The sequence below is a fragment of the Paramacrobiotus metropolitanus genome, unplaced genomic scaffold (genome assembly GCF_019649055.1).
Source record: "Paramacrobiotus metropolitanus isolate TYO unplaced genomic scaffold, Prichtersi_v1.0 Parri_scaffold0000058, whole genome shotgun sequence".
Lineage (NCBI taxonomy): Eukaryota > Metazoa > Tardigrada > Eutardigrada > Parachela > Macrobiotidae > Paramacrobiotus > Paramacrobiotus metropolitanus.
The window spans coordinates 847066-873332 of NW_026570278.1; the positions used below are offsets into that span (position 1 = coordinate 847066).

General features: G+C 46.3%; 3 protein-coding genes and 1 long non-coding RNA gene across 4 annotated transcripts; 2 read left to right on the top strand and 2 right to left on the bottom strand.

Moving 5' to 3' along the window:
- The first annotated feature begins 397 nt into the window (after positions 1–397).
- On the top strand, positions 398–2004 carry LOC129593041 (uncharacterized). The gene is made up of 2 exons (XM_055489224.1): positions 398–624; positions 1674–2004. The coding sequence occupies exons 1-2, from the start codon at positions 452–454 to the stop codon at positions 1918–1920; spliced, it is 420 nt and encodes a 139-aa protein (XP_055345199.1). The 5' UTR covers positions 398–451; the 3' UTR covers positions 1921–2004.
- Positions 2005–4105: 2101 nt separating this feature from the next.
- On the bottom strand, positions 4106–5453 carry LOC129593037 (uncharacterized). The gene is made up of 3 exons (XR_008691038.1): positions 5410–5453; positions 4337–4655; positions 4106–4279 (listed from the first exon to the last, which is right to left on the bottom strand). It is a non-coding gene; the product is annotated as an uncharacterized LOC129593037 (long non-coding RNA).
- A 13313-nt stretch (positions 5454–18766) lies between these two features.
- On the bottom strand, positions 18767–22933 carry LOC129593017 (uncharacterized). Its single transcript, XM_055489196.1, has 11 exons — positions 22795–22933; positions 22531–22712; positions 22140–22268; positions 21640–21929; positions 21081–21474; positions 20721–20997; positions 20432–20647; positions 19809–20163; positions 19263–19421; positions 19127–19183; positions 18767–19044 (listed from the first exon to the last, which is right to left on the bottom strand). Exons 1-11 carry the CDS (start codon positions 22825–22827, stop codon positions 18767–18769), a joined length of 2370 nt encoding a protein of 789 aa, XP_055345171.1. The 5' UTR covers positions 22828–22933.
- Positions 22934–25079: 2146 nt separating this feature from the next.
- LOC129593019 (uncharacterized) lies at positions 25080–26247 on the top strand. The gene is made up of 4 exons (XM_055489197.1): positions 25080–25353; positions 25408–25639; positions 25710–26151; positions 26215–26247. Exons 1-4 carry the CDS (start codon positions 25248–25250, stop codon positions 26245–26247), a joined length of 813 nt encoding a protein of 270 aa, XP_055345172.1. The 5' UTR covers positions 25080–25247.
- The last annotated feature ends 20 nt before the right edge of the window (positions 26248–26267 follow it).

The window sequence follows — 26267 nt, forward strand, 5'->3', positions numbered from 1 at the left end:
TCACACAATATTAATTGCACACTGAGCTGTCACCGGATATATGGTTGTCTTGCATTAACTTAGTGGCAACGTCTGCTTAATTCCCGACACTTTTCACTTAATTCATGGAGCAGACGTTGTTTTTCCTTGGGGCACTCGTGCTTTGCTTGTATCAATGTTTTCGATACGCGAAAAATTTGTTAATCGAACAAATTATATGCATGGGCTAGCATTATAAGCGTGGTGCCTGGTGGCGTCTGGTGTCTGCCTTATTAAATGTTAATTGGTGAGACTGACCGACTGATTGGCAGCAGCACAGAAGTTTCATTCATCGGCAAAGTTAAGGCGACAAACAGAGCCATTATATAAGGAAATGCAAAGTTACCAGCGCTGTTAACTGATACAACATCTACCTGGCGCTGCATTCTGCTGTCCACACTTTTCCTATCGTCTCAGAGTTCTCTTGTGTATTATGGATTCGACCGCTGCTATCATAACGCTGCTGGCCGCAGTCTCGCTGTTAGTCCATTACAGCACAGCGGAGTTTGGTGACCACGCCGTTGCATCTGGACGCAAAACATTCAACGCTGAACTTGGGAATATGAAGTCCGGGGTTGCCTCCGACAAGAACCCAAGGGAAAACCGGTAAGGCCAATTTAGAATTCTAGCTACTTACGTTTCGCCGGTAAAGGAAATTCTAGTGGAATGACCTCCACAGAACCTAGTCAGTTAGGGTGCGAATCTGAGACACCTCGCTTCACACAGTTAGCATCGTTTATGTCGTGTTAGGACAATTTAATTTAGTCTACTAAAATTACCTTATTGTTGGAAAATAATAAACAAGTTATCATGTCATATGTCAACTGTATCAATACTGTATCATATACTGTATCATTATAGCGCCATCACTCAGAATGTTAAAAATTGTGATAATCAGATGTTGAATACGGCCTGCTATTTGTATCGATGCCACTGCCAGGTTTATTTTGATTTTGCATGTGATTCCAAAAGTTGTTAGTTTGATTACGACTTATGATTGTTCATTGTATAGCACTCTTAAAAATGAAAAGTGTAGAATTTCATCTGCTGACGAACATTTATGAGGTGTAATGGCGAAGCCGTAAACTTTCAATGCAGTCCTTTTATTGTAATCTGGATGATGATCAAAAGTTTTAACATGTTAAGTGGTGGCGCTTGCGACCGCCTGCAGTCGGTGGCTGCCCGTGCTGCACGAGCCGGGAACGGTGATCTCGAATTTTCGCTACTTTGTTGAGTGATCACTAATACAAAGCCTTTCCATGTATACGCGGAAGTTAGAGGCTTAGAGCGGCAAACAATGTGACCAGGAAAAGGTGCAGCGGATGCCGGGTCCATTAAGACGAAGACGGCAAATGATTTCAAAACGGCTAGAAAGCTGTATACAGCAGGGTCACAGACAAACATATGCTGAACTGCTTGACTACGAGAGTTTGAGATAACGCGCAGCTATCGCCAGAACACTGAGCTTAATCCCAACTGCACTAGCGGTTGACTTAACCGTCAACCGTGGATGGTAGCTCTAACCACCATTCGTAAACGTCAATCGTGGACGATTGAAGCGTGGCAGTATTTGATTGTTGCACACTGCAGCCATCCACGTTTGACGGTTACGCATATTGGTTAGGACTACGATTTATGGTTTGCATTTTTTGCAGTTCCTCTGAAACCGACCTCCTACAGACATTGTGGTGTGACGACCCATTAATGACTATTGGCTGTCGCGAGTGTGAGAAATCATGCGTCAACCCCAACCCGCCGGCGTTATGCGCGTATAATTGCCACTCCACCTGCATCTGCAAAACGGGTCTGTATCGTACTTTCCTTCCCTCGCCAACATGCGCGCCGCCAAATGGACCCCTACTCAACAACTGTAAAGTAGCGTCAAGAAAAGTTAAAGGTTAAACACCAGATGGCCACGGCTACGATACGTGTTGGGATTAAGTGAAGTACGCTGACGATTGTTTAATTTTCCTGATGGTGTTTAATGCTGGCACGGATTATGTCTGATTGCTTTGACTGCCTTTGAACAGAAATGGAAATTCAGTTTCCATTTCTGTTCAAAGGCAATCAAAGACATCAGATGACATACTGATGACATCAGATGCTCACGTGTATCTGTACATGCTGAGTGGTAATCTTGCAGCGCTGTGAACCGCTCCGACAGACGGTCATAATTAAAACTACTTACAGATACATAGCGGGTCATTAATGCAATACTCCGCTTGAGAAAAATTGAAATTAATGTCTGTAGCATTGGAGAATTCGGCAAGACAGTCAACTGGATAGAATAATATCTGGTTTTTTTTCGTTCGAGCATTTCCGGAGACGCCAACAAATAAAAGTCAGTTCGCCTTTCTGTAACTCCATTCGCAACGCCATGTTGATTTTTCTCCACATTCGAAAGTCAGCGAAGTCACAAGTGCAATGCTGCCTATTTATGTAGATGGTCTACCAAGTGAGACCAACTGACATTGAACGATCAACCGACTGGATTAAAGAGATTTGACTCATTGGTTAGCACTTTCAGATCTTGCTAAGAACTAAACTTTCCGTTTTCCAAATTGAGTATGGTGGTAGTACCGAAAACTAGAATTTGCAGCCTGGGAAACCCGTTAAAATCCCTTTTTCTAAGTATCAGTCCAAAACACGATTGCAAATTTAATGTGGCTAAATTACTGAAACCGAACGCTGTTAGCACGGACGTAAAACGGCAGTCCTGGCACAGATAAAATGACGCGAAAATGACTTGTCTTCGGATCGGTCGAAAGGTGTCGGGCGCTTTTGCCTTGACCACTGTTCCTATTCATTTGGAAGGAAAAGCTAAGATGAGATGGGGGAATTATTACTACGAGGCTGCCCTGATCTCTTCCACGCTCGGATCGTCCGTGACAACCGCGATAATCTCCTTCGAACTGGGAAAGTATCGTTTTTACCCAGTTTGAATGAAATGTGTATACGGATGCATTCGAAGTTATAAATTTAACCAATTTTCACTATGAATGTCATTGTCTTATAACGGACTAACACCAGACAGATATTTATTACGCAAGAGTTGTTTTTTTGGTAATTCGACGCTGGATTACCCGTTTGCTCGGCGAAAGTTTTCAAGATATTGCTGACTTTAGCTACTTTATCGGCAGCTGGAACTAACAGCAAAGTTTTGAATCAATAAATCACTAAAATGATGCTGTTATTGGAGTTTTTTTGTTGCAAAATTTGTAGAGATTGCTTTTCTCTGTAGAGACGCAAGTTGTGCTCTGGAAAAGTATGTAAACGCTAGTAATGATGAATTTGGAGGCACTTCATACTTACCATCGGCCTACCGAGCATAAATCGGCTTAGCTTAGAATTTTAGAAATACGAAGGCTTTATCAGATACCTAGCCTGCATTCTTAAACCAATTGCACAGTATACACTTTAGCGCGGTGATTCCATGCAATACAATGCAAGAAATATCCCCTGAATACCTACTACCGCAATCATGCTCCCGTGACAAGGGCAAGCCGTTAACTGCTAATATCGATAGTCATTTTCTAACAAAATTAATATCGTCCACAAATGCATTTCCCAATGCAGTCATTCTGGCTGCTGGAGGTTGGGTCGTGATGTGTTGCTACGTGATCCAGTGAAAGAAGCAGGCTGCGTTGTAAGTCCTCAGCTGTCGGTCTCTTACTGTTGTCCACATTCAAACATGGGCGGATGATACCAGCTAATGCCGGTGGGAGCTCTTCACTAACGAACGGAACGTAACCAGCCATGATTCGCACGGCAAATTGCTGTTGAGTGGTTTTTGCATCCATCGTAAACGTACCGCTTTCTCCCAGGAGAGGGTCGGATTTTTTATACTTGCGTATATGAATTCCACAAGAACGATCAAATAAATCATGCATAATACAACCGACACTCCAGATATCTGCTTTCCGGCTCGGAGCCGGTGGCTGTTCCTGACTTCCCATGTGCATAATCTCGGGTGCCATGTATTTGAGCGTTCCACCAACGTTCATGTCGGCGTGCGTCTCACTAGCGGTGTTGTTCACCATTACCTCTAGACCGTCCAGGTCGCCGATTACCATCACAGCATGCCGGTCAGCATGATGTTTCAGGAAGATGTTGCCGGGTTTCAAGTCACCGTGCCTGAGGTGTCGCGCGTGTAAGAATTCCACACCAGTCACGATTTGCAGTGCATAACATAATGCGCTCCCTTGATCTAGAAGCGCATGATCGGCCTTTACTCCGAACAACAGCCTCTCCAAGTCGCCGCCTAGTGCGAAGACGTCAAATTTGTCAAATTTGCTTCAACAAGGCATAATGTTCATACCTTCGCAAAGATCCATAAGGATTTCCACAGAAAAGCCAGTATTAGTTGAGAAAAAACTGACTCTGTGAAACGCTACCAGATGTGGACATTGTAGGCTAAGCAGTGTCACCCATCTGTCCCTGGACCGTTCGCTGTTGACTTTCAAATTTTTCACTTTTGTTTCGTCAATGACTTTGACTGCCGCTTCCTCTTCACCGGTATAATTCCCGCGATGTACGATTCTGGCTCTGTAGACGTGTCCGTATGATCCTTGACCAAGACTGTTGCGATGCGAATACACATACAGGCAGTCGCTTCCCATGTTGTCCAGAATCTTCCCCTAAAGGAAATTGTATTATTTATCCGTCAAACATCCGATAAGCTCCCGATTTAATCAGTTCTGTAATAATTTCTAGCCAGTGTTCACGGTTAAAAATACAGTCTACGATATTGGTGTCGTCGGACGGTCAGATTCGTAATACTAATTGTTATGTAAGTATGCGTGCACATAGCAGCACATGCATCCGCAGCCCGCATGTGTGTGCAAGCCGATAAAGAAAATAAAAATTCATGGGTTTCGCCAAACTGCATACTACGGGGCGCTACGCCACACTGCATTGGGCATCAGCTGTTCCAAGCCAAATGGCGAAATGGAATATCAGTGTAAACATATTGTCGCATTCATAAAGAATTTTATCTATGCCGGTTCTTAATAAGTTTTTCAAACATTATTATAATTTGAGGCAATTGTTGTGACAACGATGATAGTGTATTGGCCGTCCCTAAGCGCAGACCCTGCGCTAATTACGCACTTGCTACATCCTTTCCGTGTTAAACTTCCGCATCGGCCTGTATGGCAGGTAAAATCTAGCTCATTGTGCGCCACCTGTAGCCGGCAGAAAGGTGGACGGGTGGATGGTGGATGTTCAATGAAATCGCATCCACCAATCTGCCGACCTTCGGCAGATTGGTGGATGAGCCATCCACCTTTCTGCCGGCTACATGCGCCAATCATTATTTACTTACATGTTAACAATCGATCAGAAATTTACTAAGAGGGGACGTATTAAAATCGATTCCCCATCAATGCGTACTTGCGGATATAGACCTCCTTGTATAGCTGACTGATAGTCCGTAGCAGACCTGTGCAGTTATTTTTAACTATTTAACGTAACGCGAGTTATTTTTGAGTTATCGAGTTGTAACGTAACTCTGAAGCGTAACTCGTCTCCCCGAAAACTTAACTCTAGCGTAACTTGCTCAAAAATTGTGTGTATTGTCTATGGTAGCGTAACTCGCTGAATAACTCGAAACTCGGTTTACTTACATTAATAGCGTAACTCGTAGCGAACTCGCACGCTCCCTGTAACTCCTAACTCTAACTCTGGGTCAGTTTTCCATAACTGCACAGGTCTGGTCCGTAGCACGCCGCTCCTCCTTTAACAGTCGCTCCTGCAAAACGAAAATTGCGCATTTCTGTACATAACATATTGAGACAGAGAACAGGTGTGTACACTGAATTGCTATCGATCTTTATTACAGGGCACTATTCAAACGGCTGGACCAACGACGCTGATTGGCAGGGTTACCCAGTTTCTGCATTGGCGGGCGTGTTCATTATGGTGTTTAACATAATCTTCCCGTTAGCAAGTGTATACCACGTACTACCACTATATCACTTTGAAATGAAAAGTGTACAGTACCCTTTTCATTTCAAAGCGATGACTTTTCTCAACAACTGATCAAGTTGGCTGTACATTGTGAATAACGAATCACCGCACCCGCCACATGTGGCGAGTTACATGATGAATCATGCTGAGCGCCTCATAGATTAGTAAGGTGAGGTAAGTTCCATTTTGTTCTTCCCTGTCTTTTGAAGTATCGCTGCGATGATTCTTTTTAGAAACGGATGAAATGCAAGCGTACATGCAATTGCAAGCAAAATTCGATAAGATCGGTTCATAATAAAACTTTTGGGTGCACCTGAATGCATTTAAACTTGCTGAATTTCTTTGCTCTCACATCTCGGCAACCCGATGCTACCCCAGAAAAAGGATTTTATGCCTATGCAGTGCAGACAAATCATTTGGTTACCCAGTGCCGAAAACCAAATCCCCAACACTGCTCGAAAGTTCCCATCAATGCACACGTATTTCCTGTGTATGTACGATGGACCGGGTCACTTATCTTAAGAATATCCGTAATGAGTAAAGCCTGATAATCAGAGGAACTGCTAGCCGCTAAACGCTCATAACGCGTCCCAAGGGGAACCGCTAATGCTAATAACGCGCTGCCAGTCGCGTGTGGATGCGTGGATGCGCATGACCGGCGCGTGCACCTGTTGTTCATGCTATTGCATAACTAACTTTCATTCTTCATGGGAAGTGTATCGATAGTCTTGGGTGGTATGTTGGAAAGTGTGATAACTTAGAGGAATGTCCTTGGAAACGCTGTGAACTGTATGCATTGGCATGTGGCTAGACGGTCCCATTTTGTGGTAGTGTGCTTTTGGCGGAAATGATGGAATGATTCTGACTTTACGATCGGTGCAGAATACGCTTTACGATATTAAACGACTTAACATTCGTTGTTGGAGTGTATCGTAAAAGGACATTAGACGTGCTGCGTAGATACGGGTAACATATTGGTGCCGAAACCGATTCAGGAAACTTATGAGTTTGGGATTTTAATAATTGCCATTAATTCCTAATACGCGGTACGTCTGTTTTCGCTGTGTATACGATACGCAGCAGTGGAAGTTTTCAGTCTAATAATTTTGCGATTTAACCTGTTGATCGTATTCCTGTGTGTTGTGACACACTGTGGATTATCATCAGGCCGATTTTGTGGTTTTATCTGCCCCTTATTTCCAACGTTGTCCACAGTCCGGAACGAAACGTGAGTAAATACCTTGCCGTTCCCGTGATAATTACGTAGGTTGCCAGAATGTCAACAAGTGGAACCACTACATCTACCCACACGCCCACCTACACTTCCCAGCCAATAACGACGGCAACGCATACATCATCAAGCACGGGAACCGCGCAACTCCACAGTCCTCGTGAGCTGGCAGCAGAACTGGATACGTTGCACCTAGCCGGACCAGCGCGGATATTGGAGGTGTTCCAGGGATTGGCGAAAGACGACGTTGTGGCGTGGCTGCGCCGATTCGAGACGATGGCACTGGCGCAGCGCTGGGACGACGAGCGGAAGATAACTCAAGCATCTATCCTGCTTGCGTCAACTCCGCTATCTGGTGGGACAGAGTCACCGATGACGGCACCCGGCAGCCATACAACACCTGGCGGGAGTTCAAGGCGGCAATAACCACGCGCTTTCAAACCGAGGATTACAAGAATCAGCTGAAGATCCAAATCGCGCAACGGAAGCAAAAGCGGGATGAGGCGCTGGAGGATTATTATAACGATATTGTGACTTTGTGTTACAGATATGACCGCAGCATGGAGGATGACACTCTAATCTCCAAACTTCGTAACGGACTGCTGCCCGAGTATCTGTCACGTGTCGCGCTGTCAAAGGCAAAGACACCGATGTCCTTCCTGTCCGACCTTCAGTGCGTTTCGGAGGCGATCCGTTTGGAGCAGAAGAATCGCGGAAATGACGGTCGTGGTGGATCGTCTCACTCCGAATCAAGTGGCGCAGGCGGCGCACAGCACGGCGGCAACCGCTCCAACAAATGGAAGCGGCACGGCAGAGATGCGGACGGAAGCGGAGACACAACCGGCACCGGAAACAGCGACCACAGTGGTGGCGGCAGTGGCAGCGGATGGCGCGGCGGCAGCGGCGGCAGGTTCAGAGGCGGTCGCGGAGGTCATGGTGGAAACGGTGGCGCAGGCGGAAGAGGCGGCGCTAGGCCTGTCAGCGGAAAGCGCTGCTATAACTGCGACAGCTCGGATCACCTGATTAAAGACTGCCCGAAGAATAAGGCCAAGTTCAGTGGCAATGGACCTGCACAGGCCAAATCGATGATCGTTACCGATACAGCGGAAGTTGGCACTACGGAACGGTGCGCAACTGGAAGAAACACCACGATCGGAGCCACAGCTGGGACAGCGGGCAGACGTTTTGAAACAGAAACGTTGTCAGCAATGTCGCCGGCTGCCGGCGGGTCACCTGGGGGTGTTAATGAGACGGCAAGTATCGGATTCTATGGTTGGAACAGTTTACCGCTACATGATAATGAAGCACACATGTATTATGCAATGCATGTTCAAGGTAGCGCAGGGCAACGAGCGTATGTGCGCGCGTGTATGGATGGCGGACGACAACGGGCTGACGAAGGAGCCGCGCATGGAGGCGCCCGTGGAGGCGCGCATGGAGGCGCGCATGGAGGCGCGCATGGAGACGCGCATGGAGGCGCGCATGGAGGCGCGCATGGAGGCGCGCATGGAGGCGCGCATGGAGGCGCACGTGGAGGAGGCGCAATGCGGGCCAACAACCGGTGGGAGCAGCACGTCCAATGCATGCTGGGACCGGCAGCAGCTCAGCTCAGAGGAGGTCGTCGAGGCGTCCCAAGGGGACACCGCATCCAAGGCCGCGGGATATACAGCGAAGTTGATGGTCACCAGCCAAGTGGCCATCGCGTTGTCCATGTGGTAAACGTCTCAATTGGAGAACAACGTCGCAGTGTGTTTGATCGCCTAGGCGCTGTGGATTGGCAACGACACCAAGTCCCGCGACCACGGAAGGCGCTGAAGCGACTGCAGGATCACGATGTTGTTGTTCGGGTACGCAACAGGCATATGGTGGATCGGAGTGGTCCCAGTGGATCTGGATACCGGCGCCAAAGTGCCTGGCGCAGCGACCGGTCAGCATTAGGGACAGCACAGGGATCACCACAGGGGACAGCGCGGAGGCAACCAGTGTCCAGCCGGATCGGACCAACCGGCATATTCAGCCTTGATGACCCGGACGCTGTTTATGCTGATCGATATCAGCAAGGTCTGCGCATGCAACGTCAAATGGGACACCGTCAGAACCCATGGCAGACGTTTGCTATGATGTTCGTGAAGCACCACAGGGCGGAGATGCAGTCAGATACCAAGACGTTTGGACCTGCACAAGAGCCGCTACAGATGTCGGGGTGTGTACCCATAATGCCCATTCGTATAAACGGACGACCTGCTACTGCATTGGTGGATACCGGTGCCAGCTTGTCAGTGGTCAACATGAGTTTTGTGCGCGGCATGGGATGCGAAGTGATGCCGGACAGCGTTGAGGTCACCATGGCCGACAACCGCGTAGTGCGCACAACTGGTCGTGTCTTCCTGGAAGTGGAGGTATGTGGGTTGAAGGGAACCATACCATTCCAGGTATTCGACGGGTTCAACAGTGGCAAATATGACGCGATGATTGGGTGTAATGTTACTGGTATACCCGGCATATTAGTTGATGTTGCAAACAACATGTTGCTAGGACCAAGCGACTACGTGTTGACGAAGGGGCTTACCGAAGTGCAACGATCAACGCTCGGACTGTCCATGGAGGAGCAGATGAAGCGGATGTCCACAATGAAGAGAAGCGGTGGTGCCGGTCAGCCAACGTCCAGCCGTGGTCAACCAGCAGCGGCAAAGGTAACCGGCAAGTTTGGTAACACCGCTGTGCACCGCAACGGACAACCACAGGGGCAACCGAAGGGGCAAGTTACGACTGCCGCAGCAGCAGCCCCGGCGCAGAAGGAAGCGGCAAGGCTGCAGCCAAGAATGAAAGCGTTTATGATGGCACTACTTCATCAGCAGACTGGAGGTGGACAAGTCCTTCAGCAGCGCAGACTGGCCGTCGCAATGGACGGTGTCCATGAATTGGATATGGACAACTGGGACAATTCTTGGCCTAAAGTCCCGATTACGCAATTCGATATTGGTGACGCTCGTACACAGGATAAAGTGGAGGAGTTTTCGGCCTTCCTGGAACAGTTTTTCGATCTGTTCCATACAGACGACAAGATGATGGGGATGGCCAAAGTGGAGCCATTCAAGATTGTGCTGCAACCCGGCACGAAACCACGCTACCAAGGTCAGTACCGAAGAACTCCGAAAGAATTCGAAGAGATGGAGCGGCAGATTAAAGACATGTTGGCGAAAGGAGTCATAAGGCGTTCAAAGAGCAGCTGGTGCTCGCCGTCGATGCTGGTCGACAAGGACCACGGCGCAGCCAAGCGGATGTGCTCTGACATGCGAGGTGTCAACGCGGTTACGGTAGCCGACCGGTACCCACTCCCCAACGTGGATGACTGTCTGCAGGTGCTCTCCAAGGCCAAGTATATTACCACAATGGATCTGCAGTCAGGTTTCTGGCAGATGCCATTAGCGGAGGAGTCGAAGCCCATTACAGCATTTCAAGCAGCCGGTGGTCTGTACGAGTATAATGTGGTATGCTTCGGTTTACGCAACGCCCCGGCACACTTCCAGCGGACGATGAATGATGTCCTGCACGGAATGCTGTTCAAGAATATGTTTTGTTTCCTCGACGATGTTGTGTGTGGACACGAAACACTTGAGGAACACAAAGAAGTCGTCGGAGAGATTTGTACTCGGTTCCGTCGTTACGGATTGATTCTCAAACCCAGTAAGTGCCACTTTTTGAAGTCACGCTGCAAAGTTTTGGGATTCATTGTCACCCCAGAAGGCATTGAACCAGATCCCGAAAAGGTCACAGCGGTACAGAATTTCCCACGTCCTGTGGCACTGAAAGCGTGCCGATCTTTCTTGGGCCTCTGCGGGTACTATCGTCGATTCATCAAGGGATTCTCGGCGATAGTGGAGCCGCTGACCCGGCTGACGAAGAAAGACGTTCCATTCGAGTGGTCCCACGAACAGCAAGCGGCGTTCGACGCGATGCGACAGGCTTTATGCACTGCCCCTGTGTTGGTTCACTTCGACGCTGACCGTGATATTGAAGTCCATCCAGATGCGTCGGCCTACGCAATCGGAGTTGTCGTAGTCCAAAGAGATGAAGAAGACCGGGAACGTGTGGTAGCGTACGGCAGCCGCAGACTGAACAAGGCGGAGTGCAACTATACCACCACTGAACGGGAGTGCCTCGCGATTGTGTACACCTGTGAAAAGTTTCGGTACTATTTACTGGGGCGTCTGGTGACTGTGGTAACGGACCACCACAGTCTGTGCTGGCTCATCAATGTCCAAGGGCCAAGTTCCCGCCTTGTACGATGGGCACTCAAGCTGCAGGAATTCGACTTGCGAATTATCCATAAAGCGGGAAGGATCCACGCCGACGGGGACTGCCTGTCCCGCTATCCTGCGGAGCCACTCCAGTTTAACGCAGTCTTTACGGACGAAATCGGTATGGACATTGACATGGAAGCCGAGCAGAAAGAAGATGCGTTTTGCAGCGATATTGTGCAGCGGATGCCACACGAGAAGAATGTACGGAAAACATACGTACTCCAGGATGGTATACTGTACAGATGGTGGAAGTCACAGGGGACGAAGCGCATGTCACTAGTGCTGCCAAAGAAGTTGCGGTTTGAAGTCCTGGCTTTCCTACATGATGACCCGCTGTCCGGTCATCTCGGATTTGACCGAACTTGGGAAAAGGTTAGTAAGCGAGTAACCTTTCCAGATATGCTGAGTTTCGTGAAGACATACGTTGAGTCATGTGTGAAATGTCAAGCCCGAAACCGTCCCACTGTGAAAGCTGCCGGCCCAATCCAGAGCTTTTGCCCAGATGTGCCGTTCCACACGGTGGAGACGGACATCCTCGGACCGCTGCCCCGAACCCGCGCCGGATACAAGTTCATAATTGTTGCCACTGATTTGTTCAGCAAGTGGACATGTGCAAAGGCGCTGAATGAACAGAATGCGACAAGTGTCGCAAAGTTCCTCCTCTACGATGTCTTTTTGAAGTTTTCGATGCCGGAAAGAGTCCTAAGTGACAGGGGAACGCCATTCCTGAACAATTTGAGTGCTGAACTGTACGAGTTGCTCAGCATTCACCGCACGACAACGTCAGGATACCGGCCACAGTGTAATGGGACTACAGAACGCTTCAACCAGACTCTAGCGCACATGATTGCGAAATATGTGACGCCTACGCAAAAGAATTGGGATGAACTGCTACCTTTTGTTGTTTTTGGATACAACACAAGCCGCCATGACAGCACTGGTTATTCCCCGTTTTACATGCTGTATGGGCGCGAGCCGACGCTCCCGGTGGATTTGGCTATCCCAACTGTGAAAGAGCCATTTGTCCGTAATGTTGCAGACCGGTTAAGAGACGTTCACGCAGAAGCCAATGCCCGGATTGAAGCAAGTCACAACCAGACATGGGCGCGCGACGACCACCAGGAAGTGGAGTACTTCCCCGGTGACATTGTCTGGGTGTACTGCCCCGCGGGAGAAGTCGGTAAGGCGAAGAAACTGCTAAGCAGATGGACCGGACCGTACCTGGTTCTGCGGCGTACAGGACCAGTGAACTATGAAGTGCACACTCAAGGCCGGAAGCGGCGGAAGACGTTTGTAGTACATGTGTCAAAGTTGAAAATGTTCAAGGACAGAAACGCCATGTATGATGACCCGGATGAAGACATTCCGACGAAGAAAGCCACCTTCTACATCGGCGATGGGAATGAGTCATCTGATGCAGAAGACGTCGGTGGTCAAGAAAATGCTGGCAGCACGCATGGAGGCTGGGAAGAGCCGGTCGGAAGTAATGCGGAAATGGACCACGACGACGGTGGTGACCAAGAAGTAAGTGGTCAATCAGTTTCCGACGACCAGGAGCTGAACGATACAGTGATCAAAGATGAAGAGGACATTGTGGTCGCGCATGGTGATCGTGTTGGTAACGAGACCATCGATCACCAGGAGCTGGAAGATGACTTCACTGATGAAACGCGGTACTTCTCAAACGATGAGGAGTTCGGCAGTGACGCCGGTGACGGGATGGACGGTGCATACAATGAGGAAACTCACCCAGCTGAAGCCACAGGGGAAGTACAAGGGGAACCGGCAGGCGGAGTGGACATGTATGGTCAACCGTACAACAATGTTGGACCTGAGCCAGTGGTCGAGACGCGCCGCTCGGGCCGTGCAAACAAAGGAGAACGCACCTCGAAGCGCTACATCGAAGAGTACGGTACGTCCTTGGCGTATGACATGAACGGTCATCAGCAGCAGCCGGCCGGTAACCATAACACGTCAACGGTATTTAACTCGCGCATTGAGCCGCAAGCGACGATGTCCCGACTATTGTTTATGTCGATGTTGGTGCTCAGCATCGTCAGTGGAAGTTACGGAGTGAAAGTGGACGTCTGCAACTGCAACCAGCCGCAGTATGTGGGAGTGGTTAGTTTCCAGCAACTGTTCAACTGCAGAGCACAGAATACAAGCCTAAAGTCTATGCCTGTGAACTTCGACTTGTGGACTCGGAAGCCGGATGGGAAAACCTTTAAAGGTTATGTATGCCGGCAGTGGGACAATCAGCTACACATCGCGGAGAGTTTTTTGTGGCAGACGGATACCACACGTGACGTTGCACATGTGCCCACCAGCGCACAAGACTGTTGGACGATGGTGCAGACTATGAAATGCGGTAACTCACCTATGGTTAAAGCAGGACGCGTATGGAGTTACACCGCTACACCAACTGGTCAAGGAAGCTGGAACAGTATAAAAGATTTCACAACCAGAAACTGTGAAATGGAAGAAGTTACCTTAGAACAGAATTGTGACAGTTGCCCGGTGGTAAGCGTGATTGGAGAAATTAGCCATAAACGTTCCGATGGATACTCAGTACAAGGGCAGCGTACATTCGTATGGAGAGAAGTGGAAGCAGTAAGGAAGCCATGTGAAGTGAAGAAAATGGCGCAGTGGCAGGGAAGCCTCTACGCCGAAGCGGACGGACTACGATTACGAGACTCAGTTCACCAGCTGGATTTCATCCTTGGAAACGTCACAGCGGTGTGCGGTACAGTACGTTCTCAGTTGATTACTATAACGCAACAGCCGGACTTGTTTGTTACACTGTACACTGAAGACAGGAAGCCGCTGAATATCAGTCAAGCACGGGATCAGCTGAACGGAGTAAAGAAACCGGCGCCCAGCAAATTCAAAAGAAGGAGACCACTGCGCCGCGGCAGGCGGGATGTTGGTGGTGACAACTTTACTGCACTTGACCTGGACCAAATCCTGCAGCCGCATCTGCAGTTCGAACAAGACATGCAGACTGAATACCTGAATGCTGTGGGCGACGCGGTGAATACACTCGACTGCCAAGTGGCCCGTGCGCGCCTGAGTAATGTTTACGCGTTGTCGCGGTTGTCCGGTGCCCTAGCGGCGCGCGAAATGCAACTTCGGAAATGCCAGTCACTGGAGAGTATGGGAGCGTTTGGTATAATACGCCAGTGTCGTGCAGCAGTAATGGATTTCGAAGTGCACAACGGCTCTAAGTGTGGACCACAGCCTCGGAGCGGAAACTTCACAATTGCTACCGACGGTTACACCCTTGCCAGTTACACTGAGTGCTACTGGAAATCTGCGGTTGTGAACTTCAATGGCAAACCGTACGAAGCAAGAAACGGACAATGGGTGTTGGTGAAACCGGTCAGTAGTGTCAATCACCTGCTCCTGGCGGCACATTTCAAAGAGTCTACAGACTTGTCGGGATCGGCACTGCAAGCGGTGGTGGAGAAGGACCACTCATTCCAGTTCAGCTTGCTTGGTCAACTTGCCGGCACACTGGATCAGCATGGTGTTGCTGATGTTGGACAGATTGTGCAAAGTGTGTCGAAGTCCGCGCAAGTGCCAGAACTATTCTACCGAATGAAACTGTGGGAGAGCATTGGTGGAAGTATAGCAGGTATACTTATTTCCGCCTGTATACTTGTGTTGTTTTTTAAGTATGGCCGCAAACTGTTTGCGTGCCTACGGAGATGCCCGGCGCAGGGAGTAGGAAACCGGAAACGGAGATCCGAGCGAGGATCGCGAGCGACGGGAGAAGCGACGACGGACATGGAGGATGGCTGCGGTGCTCGGATGCATGGATCCGGAAGCGCCCCTGTGAACCGGGAGGAAGCCTCGAGCGTGGTCGTCAACAAGGACAGTGTGACCTGGAAGAAGGAAACGGACCCGTCACTGCGCGTCGTGGGATTTCTGCCTGAAGCCTGACCTTCCCTTCCTTTTGGAGGACCAAAAGTCTTAAGGAGGGGGATATGCTAGCCGCTAAACGCTCATAACGCGTCCCAAGGGGAACCGCTAATGCTAATAACGCGCTGCCAGTCGCGTGTGGATGCGTGGATGCGCATGACCGGCGCGTGCACCTGTTGTTCATGCTATTGCATAACTAACTTTCATTCTTCATGGGAAGTGTATCGATAGTCTTGGGTGGTATGTTGGAAAGTGTGATAACTTAGAGGAATGTCCTTGGAAACGCTGTGAACTGTATGCATTGGCATGTGGCTAGACGGTCCCATTTTGTGGTAGTGTGCTTTTGGCGGAAATGATGGAATGATTCTGACTTTACGATCGGTGCAGAATACGCTTTACGATATTAAACGACTTAACATTCGTTGTTGGAGTGTATCGTAAAAGGACATTAGACGTGCTGCGTAGATACGGGTAACAGAACGCGTGCCGGAACGGTAAGCGTTCGTGCTGATATTGCTGGCCGGCAAAGCATTAGTAGCAGTAAATAATTTGGGTGCATGAAACACTGTTGAACGGTGACACTATTCACTATCTTTTGCCAATATACATATATTATGTGGGGTAAATCATATCTGATTTAGCCACACTTAGCTAAAACCCTGTCTGCCTCAGCATTCCGTTAGTTTTTGGCTTCGCTGTACCTTTGTGTACTTTGCTAAGGACCAAGCTTTCTCAAGGGTGGCAATATTGACTTTTGCAGTTTGAAAAGATTGGCTTATGTACCGCTCGTGTGGATTTATGAGGAAAATATGGGCAGCGACAAGCGAATGAATGTTTGCTTTACGAAGTCGTGATGGGCACCGTACAAGCGTTTCTACCGATAATGAAAATAGCACCGTAGTACGTACGAAGTGCAAATAGTCCAAAGATCGATGGTTGCCCGGCACAGCAAAAGTGCGGCTATCATCGAGTCAGCCATAGCTCGCCACCCTAGTAGCGTTGCTAGCTCTGGCTGTTCAGGGTTGCGTTCAATGCAATTCAGGTAGGTAGTAATGGCAGTTAGTTACACTTCGGGCTACGCTGAAGTCATAGTATTTGCAAAGGTTTTCTACCCGTTCAGTAGAAGCACGAGCATTCTTGCGAACGCAAATCGCCACAACGATGCCGAAGACCAATGCGACACTGCAGGCAATGGATACCACAGCCGTCTCTCCTGGTGTTAGCATGGGTCCGGCCGTTCTGCAAAGAAAATCACCCTACATCGACTGCAGTCGAGCAATTATACCACAATGTAATCCACAAGCAAGGTTTTACGGAGGATTGCGTGGAAAGGTGTCGGGATTGTCAATGTACTGGCTGGCAGTCGGGCTGAGACGTACTGCAATCACCGAGTAACTGATAGAGACGACATATTCCATGGAAATGGCGCACCGTAACAGCTGGTGCGCTGCTAGGATCGCTTCATAAGACATTGGTGCAACGCTTGTGCCTGTAATAAAATATTGTTATTCAGTGGGTTTGACAGATTGACAGCTGGGTGAACAAGTGCACCCTCGTACACTTTGAACAATTGCGTTTCCCCGCATACTGTACAGAAACTGGCTTCTTCGCCACAGAGGCTGAAGTGTTATGCAGGAGTATTATAGTTGAGCAAGAAGGTACACAAATATCTCTGAACAGTTCAAAATGCTGGGCGTAGAACACAGTAACGTGGATAGACTGTTTTCTGCATGCAACGGCGCATACCTGCTTCAGGAAAAGTCCCAATAAAGGCCAACCCGATTTCTTGTGTGTTTAGCGGTTTGTAATAAGCGCCCTTAAGCAGCCATCCTCGACCCTCAAACACCGCTCCGTCCATTCCGATCAAAAAGCTACAGTACAGCTACTGTTTGATAAAGCGAAAACAGCCCAAAAATATGCAAGTATCGACTTATGATCGAATTGGCTGGCGAATAAAGCAAATTACCAGATTCAGATGACAACATGGAGAGTTTAACCCGTTTAGGGTAACTAAGACATTGCTTCCCTGTACCTTCCCTTAAAAGCGAAAACAAAGATTTCGAATATTTAGACGCTGCAACAGCCTGTGATACCAATGGACCATATGGAACTCTATTGGAACTTATTGGAACTGTTGGAACTACTGTACATCGTTTAATTGCGAACTAACGTGACACCAGTGGAACCTATGGAACTCTATTGGAACTTATTGGAACTGTTGGAACTACTTTTACACCGTTCAATTGCGACCTGGTGTGACACCAGTGGAACCTATGGAACTCTATTGGAACTTATTGGAACTGTTGGAACTACTTTTACACCGTTCAATTGCGATCTGGTGTGAAACCAGTGGAACCTATGGAACTCTATTGGAACTTATTGGAACTGTTGGAACTACTTTTACACCGTTCAGTTGCGACCTGGTGTGACACCAGTGGAACCTATGGAACTCTATTGGAACTTATTGGAACTGTTGGAACTACTTTTACACCGTTCAATTGCGATCTGGTGTGAAACCAGTGGAACCTATGGAACTCTATTGGAACTTATTGGAACTGTTGGAACTACTGTACATTGTTCAATTGCGCCCTGGTGTGACACCAGTGGAACCTATGGAACTCTATTGGAACTTATTGGAACTGTTGGAACTACTTTACACCGTTCAATTGCGACCTGGTGTGACACCAGTGGAACCTATGGAACTCTATTGGAACTTATTGGAACTGATGGAACTACTGTACATCGTTTAATTGCGCCCTGATGTGACACCTGTGAAACCAATGGAACTCTATTGGAACTAATTGGAACTGATGGAACTACTGTACATCGTTTAATTGCGACCTAATGTGACACCAGTGGAACCTATGGAACTCTATTGGAACTTATTGGAACTGTTGGAACTACTGTACATCGTTTAATTCCGACCTGATTTAACATCACTGGAACCTATGGAACCCGTTGGAACTGTTAAAATTTCTGAAACTAACAGCACTGCGCCCTTTTGTGATACCAAGGGGAAGCATCGAATGCTGTTAGAACTCATTGAAAATAATATCAGTATTTACTAGGTTTCTAATTATGTTTCTAATATTTTAGTAGCTAACGCTACTAGAAAATACCGGTGATGCTCAAGCTGATATCATTAGGAAAGGTTTTACGACGTTTTATGCCTAATTAAATCGGTAAAATGGGAAAATACAGAAGCACTGCAGAAAATCAAATCTATAATTTAGAGCATTTTAGCTAAGCATATGAAGAGCTAACTGCAAAAATCGATATTTCATAATTAATCGATAATTAATCGATAATTATTAGTAATTAGTTTTTATCGCTTAGAACAGTACGGACATTTCCAAGGTTTCTGTTTTGGTGGTGGTTTTCCTGATCGGGTAACACGAGGTGACACATACGATGCGCACATATGATGGAACGCATGTTGGCAGACTGTGCAGCGCAACCACGGTTTATCTTTGTTGTCCGGAATAAGAGCCGCATGACACTTCCCGCATTTTATGATCTTGTTGGATTCGCTTACATTGGTGTCGTCTTGGCTGAGTTTTCCGAAACGATGATGAATGGCACGTTTTGTAGCTTCGTGATCATCTGCATTAAACTTCCGTGAGTTTCAGGTCGAAGGTTTATAGTTCTGTACAGTTTGCTTCACTAGCAAGTCATTACGATTCACCTTCAGAAACAACGGAAGCGGAAAATGATCGAATTTTGTTTCCTGTGTGGCCTCTATCTGCAGCGTAACGTAACATTAAAAAATTTCGAAGAAACTTAAATACAAGCTCGATTTATAGTTTCTAGTTAAACTCTACCTTTTACAGTCATTTTCTTTGGAGTGCTGCTAGATAGTGGTGAGAAGTCACTGTCGTTAGCTGGAAGTGACTGATCCATGTTAGCATTTTGCGTTCCAGATTCAGTAGCTTCCATGGCGCTGCTTTTGCGCTTTCCCATGCCGCTGGACGTTTGCGAAGCTAAATCCACAATTAAAAGTACAAGGAGGATTGGTGTTGAGTCGGCAACGAATTTATCGCTTAAAGTTAGACTGATCTCCCAATCCACTGGAGTCTTATTAAGCCGTCAACCGTGGATGGTTGCCTTTCCTAGCATGCGCAACCGCCAACCGAGGTATGATGGTAGCCAGGTAGCGTCATGTAATATACTGCAGCTGGCATATTACGGAGCTGTTGATTAGTGCAGCCAATTACGGTTGACGGCCAAGACAGCCTCCAGTGGATTGGGTGTTCATACTAACTTTAGGCGATAAATTCGCTGCAGACTCAACACCAAGGTGGAGCTGCTGTATCGCAACGAGATTCGCTTCGAATTCAGGACAAGGCCTAAGTGTACACCGGTCTTACCATCCAAATGTGGCCTCGCTTTACATGTTGCAGCAGCAGGATTACCGGCCAAGCTCACCTCGGGCGCTTCGTCTAAGGAAACTTGCAAAGCACCGACGATACCATCAATCTTTGCAAGTTGCTCTGAAGTAAAGTGCTCGCGTGGCAAAATTAAGCAACGCCTCCGCACACCCTTCAGATTCACTTGGTGCTGCTTGTCTGCCCAAGCAATCTGGTCAATGCACCAGCGATTTTGTTGCAACGGGTCCTCTTTTGTTGCATCAAGGAACAAGTCCTTCCGAACAGCCAAACAAAGCACGTCTTCCGCAATATCTTCAAACTTCACCGAGAGAACGTTCTTAAAAAACGTATTCATCTGAAAGAATATATCGTCAAATTTGTATAATGAATTCGAGAACTAGATAATTAATTTTGTTGTACTGTAGTACATAAAGGGCGTTTTATTAGGCATTGCCATCTAAATATAACAAAGTGCAAAGCGTAAGTACACTACTTTACCGTACAGACTAAATCACATTTGTAGTATTTAGATAAGATTTTTTAGCCTGGTGTCAGTTTCGATAATTTGTGTCACATGTTCTGTGAGCAGTTTACTTGACGAAATACATCGTTGAGCAACTTACCTTTTCGGCATGAGTTGTCTTGCGTAGTGCTTCTATCAGTTGAGCAAAACTTTCTTTGGCCAAGCAGTTGCTTCGGTCGGGAAGTAAAGATAGCGTTGTACGCGCGGTCAAACCATTGCGCGGTAAAGTTTGATATGGCGCGGCTTTTGAAATATGCCGTAGCAGGCACTGGAGAGCTTCTTCTTGGTCGTACTCGCAAGCAACTTTACGGGCAATCTGCAGAAATATTTAGGAAAAACATAATGGATGCAGAGTCATCTAGCGCTATGGAAATAACGTTGTATAGTACCATATCCCCAACAGACGACAGTATAGAGTATAAGGTTGCAATTCGGTGAGTGCAGCTAACCATCCCCGCTGATAATAGTTTTGGTTTGATGATTTCGTATTTGTCATTAACCGCATTAGTCAGTTCACGGCATCCTTCTTCGCCAAAATGAAGCAGTTTCCGAACATCTTTGGATGCACGTTGCTGCGCTTGCTCCAGAAGTGTGAAAACAGTGTTATCGATGTCGGTTATCTCGTTATCCATGGTCAAAATAGCTACCCGACTCAATGTCCGCATTCTGTAAAAATCTCAGGTTTTCGTGCGTGATGGCACAATCAAATAGATTACAGAGCTTAAAGAGCGAAATTTATTGAGACTGACTTGTCTTTAGTTGCGGCAGCGATATCATCCAGGCCATCGGAATTCATGGTAAGCGCACAAGACGAAGTAGGATGCACACCACCGCTGTTTTTGTTGCGATAGTTTAGATATAGTTTTCTTTCGTACACGCATCCAAATATACGTGGCATTAGCTTAGGAAATGGATTATCGTGGATTATTAAAGGAACGTGCAATTTTGTCCAGCGATCAAGGCCTGCGGAATCAGTTATTTCTCCTAAATTGCAAATGTCTTCCATATTTGTCCCGAAAATTGACACGCTCAGATTCAGAAGGAGCGTTTTCCACGTGTCTGGGAGTCCGACTACGATCAAGCTTGGCAAACCTTTGAAGTGCCTGATCAGGACTCCGTAAAACATGCTGATCCAAGAATGTGCTAAAAATTATTTCCAATATTCAAACTTATACAAATTCAATTTAAAAGTATTTCTGTTTTTTAGACAACCAATACAAATGATTAAAGTAAATTCTGGTGGACGCGATATCAGTTGATATGGTTACAATAATATCTTTTTATAACAGTGATAAATATTTCACTCACCACACATTAGTACGAAGGTGTAGTAGACATCTAATGGCAAATGTTGTCTTATAATGGCAAACAGTCTGGCCTTCTTTTTTCCTTGATAGACCTCGACAGTGCGGGGAATTAAAACGGATGACAAAGGTGTCCACACATATGCACATTTATCGGTGTCGGCTAACACCATTCCACCCTCAAAAGGGACGAAAATTATGTCCGGACCAAAAACGAAAGTAACACCGTCTTCTTGCAGTCCCAGGTGCGAAACCGCTTGCCGCTTTAGCGGAATTTCTTTGTCTTCGCATTTCCTGTAAGAAATGAAAAAACATGCATACATGTGCGTTGCGTCCTCACAATTGGGTGCTTCATTGCGTCCAGTCCTTACATGTATACTAGTACTTCTGTGTAGCTACATAATAACATCACAAAAGCACTTGATCCATTATTATTAGTATACTTTCTGTTGTGTTTTTTTATATACAGCTTTCTTATGTAGTTTTTCAATATATTTTACGTACTCAATATACCGTTGGTGATACCACTCCCCTAACTTGGCGAGAACCTTGTTGCTCATGTTGGAAAACGCGGACGAGCCGCCTTTGATATGCAGATCCGAGGAGAAATCTTTAAAATTGTTGCACGACTTGCTACGAATGTAAACCTTCTTGCAAACCAGAATTGGCCGATATACACAAAATATAAGTACCTGATCGTCTAAAGCTTATAAAAGGCCATTTAGGTTCGCCGCCGTTATCGTTACAGTATCAGTTTTAAAAGTCTGAGGGTTACGGTACGAGCTGCGCTATTCTTGTATGTAAACCGAGTTGCAAGTTATAGGGCGAGTTTAAGCTACCGTAGAATCGTAGATACCATACAATAGTGCATATAATATAATAAATAAATCTGTACCTCGTGCAGCTGTCGTCCTGCAGTTCAAACAGCGTTCCAGATTCTGTTGTTTTTCCTTCCACTTCTGCAATGGGCGTTAACACAAATGCCATAATCCAGTCGTCCACTGCTCGTTTTTCCTTCTTTTTAAAATAATAGGTACGACCATCCTTCTCTTTAAACCGGTATTCAGCTGCCGTGAACTGTAATAAAGCGCTACTCTATAATCGGCTAAATTCCTGCAGTTATTAGTAGACTGTGCACAAACACGCATAAGCTACTTACACAAAACGAATCTGAAGCCGATTGGTTAGACATTAGAAAGTATCTGTAAGCCTGTTCACAGGATGCAAAAGCCAAATTACAAATGCCAGCAACTTCCTTAATTATTTAATTAGAATGCGTTTGTCAAAAAACTTGCTGTTTCCAAAGGATTACAATTTACGGCTCATTTTTATTGGCACGTTCCCACAAAAAAAATTCAGGGTTGGATACAGTTTACTGTGTTTCAGCCTGGTTATTTGTACAAGAAGTACGTTTAATCACTTTAATGACAAATTATATGTTGACTAAGCTGGTACTGCATTGATTACAGTAATAGTATTACGTATACCTAATCTAATAAACGATCTATGGGTGCATACTGCCTTTGTAGCTGTGATTTCATGGCCAGTCGATGAGTTTGGCGCTCGCTGTGCAGTGAAAGTGCAGTCAGCCTTCCCCTCCCCAATGATGATTGGACTTTTGGGTGAAGTACTGACTAAAAGGTGAGCACAATTCTCCACATAGGGCTGTTTATGTGGGCAACAGTGTGGCACAGGTCGCTGCTGGAATATATAGTCTGTCCTTTAGTGCTCTTTATACAGCAGTATCACATGAGCAGCTACTTATACAGCACTATAACTTGAGCAGTTCAACAGTTTCTGCCCGACGTTTAATAAGTCCTCAAGAGCTTTATCGGTAAAATCAGGAAAATTACGTGACCTTAATTTATGCAGTGTGTCTCGAACGTTTTGCTATGGAAAAAAATTATTTTGACAGTAATGGTATTTACTGTTTAATCAGAACGTACAAGTGCATTTGATAGATATGAACTGCTTCTGTAGATAAAGTGAAAATCATGACATACGAAGAGCAGAACGGTTCTTTAAGATTATTCCTCAGCAAGTATTCACTGGACGAAATCCTGAAGTTGTGCACCGTTTGCACAGCAAACCGATCACTGGACATTATGGATACGGTTCTTTTGGAAGTATGCCAAAATGTGTGATGTATCTACATATTTTTTGAAATATTAGTTAGCTATTGCTTTTAATTAACTACTGCAATATCATTGTAATAAATGATATACTGCATGTAGGAACTTGCACACCGTGTACAGCTGGCACCTGATCGGCTTAGAGATATGTATATCCACGTGATGAACGAAGCGCCGTCTCTCCTTGATTTGATTTCGCCATCGGATCCAAGGAGTATCGTTGTAATTACTCCTCCAGTGAAAACTTGCACGGAAGGCTGCGTGTACCAGAAGGGCTCTAAAACAGGTCTACCTTTGGAACTCGGTCTTCATAATAAGCCAGCTTGGGTAAATATATACCTTTACGTAGTCACAGTTACTAACAACTCGTTAGTTATATTTCTTGTTCAGTGAACTGTCTACTGTCTTGAGTACACACACTTTTACGTCAATTTCAATCGGTATTTATTAGTTATTATTAACTGCTTTGAAATACAACTGAATATTGCGGCAAAAATACAGTACCCGAAGCATTTTTTCAGGGCACACTGCACGACATTAACGGAATGAGCCGATCTTTCGTTCGCCTATCGTATAGATGTCCAACCTGCCGTAGTATATACAAGTACGACATGTTTCAATCCAAAAAGGATGGCAAATACCGCTTTTACGAGCACGAACGAACGCATGTGCGCGTGACCCAGACAACTTATTGGTCTAGAACGTTATGCAAATTCTTAGTAGAAAGCGTGTAAGTGCTCTAATTAAATACCTTATAAATAAATCACATTTATCTTAACAAAACTAAAATTAACTGATTACACGGGAAATAGTGCTCTTTTCTCTTCTTTGCTACACAACTGCCAAGTAAAGCCAACTTTGTTTTACAACTTCCTTTTCAAGATTGCATTGCAAAGCGTCTTTCAACGGGTTCTGCGAAACGTACCTCGAGACATACGGAAAAGCTGCCGGTAAAATTTTCCCAAAACCATTGGCTTTTTTCACTTGAAAACTTTTATCTACTTTGTAGGATTTGATGTACAGAACGTGTCCGAAGCGTTTTTCCGCTATGAAACGGAAAATGAAGTTCGGGAGAATAATTTGCTTTATTTCGGGTTCTCTTCGGACAAGGACGTTGAGCAAGCTTTTCCTGAACTCGACAAACTTCGATGCGAGCGTCTATACCCTCATGTCTGCCATCCGGCGTGCGCTTCCAGAGGTTGCGGAGTGGTGTTCTCGGTTGACGGCATCTGGAAAGCTCACTTCCAGCACTGTGCTTTTGTTCAGCAGGCAATTGAATTTTAGCAGGAATCAAAAGATCGTGTTGCTCAGCATGTATACAATTAAGTCACAGCGACCATGACAGGACCACCAGAGCGTAGAATAACCTAATAAAGAGAATACCTTATCTATTAAAAGTTTTTAGAATACCGTTGCAAACGTTCAGCTGGTAAACTTTCCAAATATTTGTCCAGAAGAACCGTTGTCTAAACGTGGCGAAATGTATTGCGGGCCACATTCTCTTGCTGCACAACTGGCGAATATTCCAACAAACAAAAGAAAGGTCACGCTGCAACATGCTGCAGCTAGCGCATTTCATCTTCAAGGTAAACTTTCTGTATTGGTGCAAGAATCGTACTTTTATCCGATTATTCTTGCAGCGTCTGACCGGGTTTTGAGAAACTTTTGCGCTGATGAAGTGACGCTTCCCGGCGAAACAGTGGAAGTAGAAATCATGAACGAAATCTCAATGCCGGAAAACAATGATTCAGCAAGTGAACTGGTTTGCACAAAAAACCTAGGTGAACCAAAAATGCAGCCAGTTCGGTCACGAGGATACATATTTGTGGTGCGAGCGGGTGGTCACATCGACATGTTCTCTCCTATATATAAGTGCGTATTTACCTATATGTGATTCGGCAGTTAGTGACACATGTACCGAACCATTGCTTTCCTGTTACAGGTCTGAGTCTCCATCCCAGGTATTCCTTATACTGATTTCTTGGATGTATCAGGTCTTACAAACAGTTCCCTCATGCGACTGGCCAAAACTTTTTTTGGCATATGATAACATGTGCAATCTGGAGCGACTGAAAGCCACGCTTCAAAAACTTTCGCTACCACCGCCATATGACGAGCTTTGGACCAAGGGGATGACGAAAGTAATCGACGGCTTCCACTTGGGCAACCACAAAGGCCATAAATGCCACACAAAGTACAATCCAGACCAAATCCGGGCGGCCTATCCCAACCTGCTCAGTGCTAATACACAGAGTTGTGAGCAGACATTCCGTTGGCTGGGAGCATTCCAGCATGCTATGTTCAAAATGACTAAGTACCGTCAACTCTTCTTTCTACACAGGATCGTTAAGCGCAGAAACTTGTATCTGGAAAAGTTGCAGCCAGTACGCGCTCTGACTCATGAACATTCAGCAGATGATGATATTACTTATAATATGTATTTTCAGCTTTTCAAAGCATCAAACTGCTACAAAGTTTAAACTGCTCACTGCTGCTACTA